The following is a 4,027-nucleotide window of genomic DNA, read 5'->3' on the forward strand; positions in this document are numbered from 1 at the left end:
TCATTGTGTATTTTATTTTTTGAGTTTTTGTCAATAATGCATTTTGTCTTGAGCTTAGCTGCATTCATTTCCTTGTAGCCAAAGATAATTTCATTTTTTGTTTGGTTACGATATATTTTCCTCTTAGCAAAAGGTGAACCTAGAGAAGGAAAATAGTCCTTATGGCATCCAAGAATTTGAGAATACTATATTGGCACTTTTTCCTTAGTTTTATAGAGTATAGATCAATTTTCTTCAGTTAATACATTTCCTTGAGAATTGGGTATATCTATTCAACATCATCTTTCCATATTGAATTCTGTGCATAAAATATAAATCAACTAAATTATTTTTTGTTCACAAATTGTAGGTGTGGTAAAGGATTAAGGATAGAGGAAGGGAGGAAGGGGAGGAGGAACAAGACTTCACCACTTTAGATCTATTCTAGAAATTTGTCCAATAGTGCTCCTTCTAAGTAAGACCTCAACAATAATGGTGAATAGATAGATTGGATGCCTATTTTACCTTTACATTATGAAATCAATCTTTAGAAAATACATTGATCAAGACAAAAAATATATGACTAGTGATATAATTCTTCAATGAGTTGATAACGTTATTCTAAAATCCAAACCTTTGAAGAGTTATTAAGAAAACTCTACATTAGGGTTATAATGTGTAGATAAGAAAAATCTAAAAAATATCTTCCTTGAGCAAAACCATTTTGATTGACAAATATAAGACAAGGGAGAATTGTTTTGAGACAATTAACTATTAACTTACAATTATGTAAAAATAATAATTTATTATAATGATGACAATTGTTATAAGAATTGTTTTGTAGAAGTGGACAATTAATATGTAAATGTTAAATTTATAAATACCATATTAAAAAAGAAAATCTTATACTTCCAATTACATATTGCATTAAAAATTATAATAAAATATTATCAACATAAAATTGAAGACCAGAAACAAATAGTTTGCATATCTCATTTTAATCTTTTAATTTTTATTGTACTATTTTAAAAACTAATTTAATTTTTATATATTTGAAAATTTATAGTATTATAAAGTTAAGGATCTCTTATAAATATCAAAGTTTACTCTTTGATTAGCCATATTGCACTTTTGTACTAACGCCACTTCAAAAGAAATGCTCCAAAAACATCTAATTCAATGCGACAAATGCACACAAACGATACTTCCATTGAATTTGATTCCCGTTCAGTTGAGTCCGAGGACGGTGGTTGTCTCTAATAATTTCCATGGATACTTCAACCTAAAATTAGAGTAGAGAGATTAAATGGATACATAACAGTAGAGTTTCCACTCCATATCTCCTTTGAAAAAATAGAATAAATCTTCTCCGTGGGATGACTTCCATCCCAAAACAGAAAAGAATTTGTGTCATTGCAAAACAGTGCCGGTGGAGTTGTCTTTCCACATCTCACTTCTGCATTAAGTGCCCCTGATCCACAACATGCTGACTTTGTCTCTGATAGTCCTGCAATCGAATATAAACCAATAACAATTATAGCTATAACATTGGAAAAACGTCAGAAATGACAAATAAAATTTATTTCCTTTGAATCTAGGTTAGTTATTCTCTGTAAAAACATTCACAATAGTCACTGTTCTCATTTTAATTTCTGTTAAGTCTTAAAATTCAAAGACCCATTTCATAACAAAAAATGGAGTAACAAGATAAAATCATTAACCGAGAAAGGGGAATAATAAGGTCTTTGCCTTACCATAGGCTTCACCATTTTGAATCATGTCAACAACATAATCAAAAGAGTTAAGTAGAATAAGGGACATGCCATCCACTTGTTGATTAAGATGATCTATAACAGGTTTCAGAGCAGTGTTGTACGCCACAGCCAATTCATTTGCAGCCTCCAAACACTCTCCGTTCCCTGAGACAAGTCTGCTGATTGGAGTACACCCCACAGCTGAAATGTCGTATACAAGGAACTTTCTTGCCCCAACACGGTAAAGGTCCTGCAAATTACAGTAAAAAACACGAAGATTATATCACAATTGAGGCTAAACAATTATTATATAGATTATTTTACTGTCATGGAAGCTTTGATTGAAACGACAATCTGTTTAGACAGTTCAGTTGAAATTTATTGCACTTCTCAAAGAGGCACTTAAAAGAAGTCAAAATTAGTAATAGTTGTATTGAAAAACTTACTGTAATGTGTGAAACAAATGTTTCCCCAATCAAGTTAATAAATTGTTCAGGGGTGGTTGTGTTTTGAAATGTAGCATTAGATAGGTAGTTGGAGACGTCATTTGCTCCAGCTGATATACAATATAAGGAGCTGGCAAGGAAGGATTTGAGCTCTTTTGATCCAATATTTCCATGGCTTTTTCCTGTCCCCATAAAATACTTAAATTGCTGAACTTGGGTACTCATGGGGATGACCTTGTGCAAGAACAAAGAAGACAATTAGATATTTCTTTTTGAATATTATATAAATGATATGGAGAAATGAAAATAGAGGTGATTTTTTATACTTTGAGTTGAATACCATAATCTAAAATTAATTTGTTTATGTAATTTCACTTTATTTAATAGAGGTATCATGAAAATCCAAATTTGAAATGGGAAATATAGTGTAGAACTACCTGTCCAGCTCCTGTTGATTCCAAAAGTCCACTACCTGCTGATGCGAAATTTATGCCAGCTGAAAAGTTTCCCTTTGGCTTTAGAAAAGGACGAGGGAAGCGAGGGAGCCCCAAGAAAGATTTCGCTGCAATCACAAGTTACAAAACTATGAACCTTGTTGACATAAAATTGCAAAATTGTACTAAGGACTTTACATGGATAGAGATAAAATATGAATATCAATATTGACAACATTGTTATCAGTGTTTTTTTTTTTCAGATATTACAATTGTACACAATCAATACCTGAGAAAAAGCTTTGATAATTTGTTGTCAGTATTTCAATTTAAGTACTAGGCCGATACTTAGAAAGGAGAAAATGTTCAATTCAAAATATTGATAACAAAACATAACTAACCAAATTTAGAGACATAAATCTTGACATCATCATAAACTGTAGAATTGAATGAAAATTATTGTCTTTGTCAATATTAACTGAATAACTAATCAAGAAGTTAGTCAAGAACACAAACCTGCCCTAATATTCTGCCTGCTTGGATGAATCATATTCTGGCATACTAAAAACAATTTATCATTAAATTCAATTAGAAATGCTGAAGACAAGCAGATACCTAAGAAATCAAAAGATGTCCGGCCATTGGTGAAGCGACCAGTTGGATAGTGGAAAAAAGAGACACCATATGGTGGAAAGTTTGCTGTCACGGTACTGTTAGGAATGAAGTTGTCGGTGCCAGCATCTCCTAAAGAGTCCCCAAACACGTACATTGCAGGCACCAATGGAGAAGTTGCTTTTACAAAAACTCCATTAAAGCAACTCATGAGGATCCATCCCACCATGAAAATATTGATGCTAATTCTCTGAAATGAGACCATGGTGTTAATAATATTTTCTAGGAATCTTTTCTTTCTTGACTTTGATTACAAGAAGCATGGAGAGATGCTATTGATAAATAAAAATATATGTGAACGCATTAAAAGATCCGCATCTTTGTGTTGCTTGCTCGGACCAGTTAAGAATTTTGTGCGCTTGTGGTTAGAGTATACTCTCTGACCGTCGTGCTTTCCAATACTCTAATAATTAGACTCACACGTGTCATAGAGAAATTCGAAGTTTGAACGCAACCTCTTGTTCAAATCATCGACCTTGTCGTAGATGAAAAGATCATTTAAAAACCAATTTACATCCAAAGAGATAATGCAATTATTTAGGGTTTATTTTTTCTGTCTGACATGCATATAAATTACGCGGTTTCGGACATATATATAAACTACGTTTTTGTTTTAAAAATTAAATAATCTAATGTTTATGGGAAAAGGCTGGGTGCTAGAATTTATGTAGGATCTTTTATGCAACCACAAAAAAAGATACGGTAGGGAAATTGTGGACATTTAAGTCTCTACAAATATCAT

General features: G+C 32.1%; 1 protein-coding gene across 1 annotated transcript; it reads right to left on the minus strand.

Annotated features, from left to right (window-relative positions):
- Positions 1-1,256: 1,256 nt before the first annotated feature.
- On the minus strand, positions 1,257-3,490 carry LOC149547116 (GDSL esterase/lipase 6-like). The gene is made up of 5 exons (XM_089794104.1): positions 3,229-3,490; positions 2,614-2,741; positions 2,180-2,413; positions 1,734-1,983; positions 1,257-1,486 (listed from the first exon to the last, which is right to left on the minus strand). The coding sequence occupies exons 1-5, from the start codon at positions 3,488-3,490 to the stop codon at positions 1,257-1,259; spliced, it is 1,104 nt and encodes a 367-aa protein (XP_089650230.1).
- Between the last annotated feature and the right edge of the window lie 537 nt (positions 3,491-4,027).

Source organism: Cupressus sempervirens, chromosome 7, assembly GCF_028749045.1.
Source record: "Cupressus sempervirens isolate cs-2001-9-10 chromosome 7, ASM2874904v1, whole genome shotgun sequence".
Taxonomy (NCBI): Eukaryota; Viridiplantae; Streptophyta; class Pinopsida; order Cupressales; family Cupressaceae; genus Cupressus; species Cupressus sempervirens.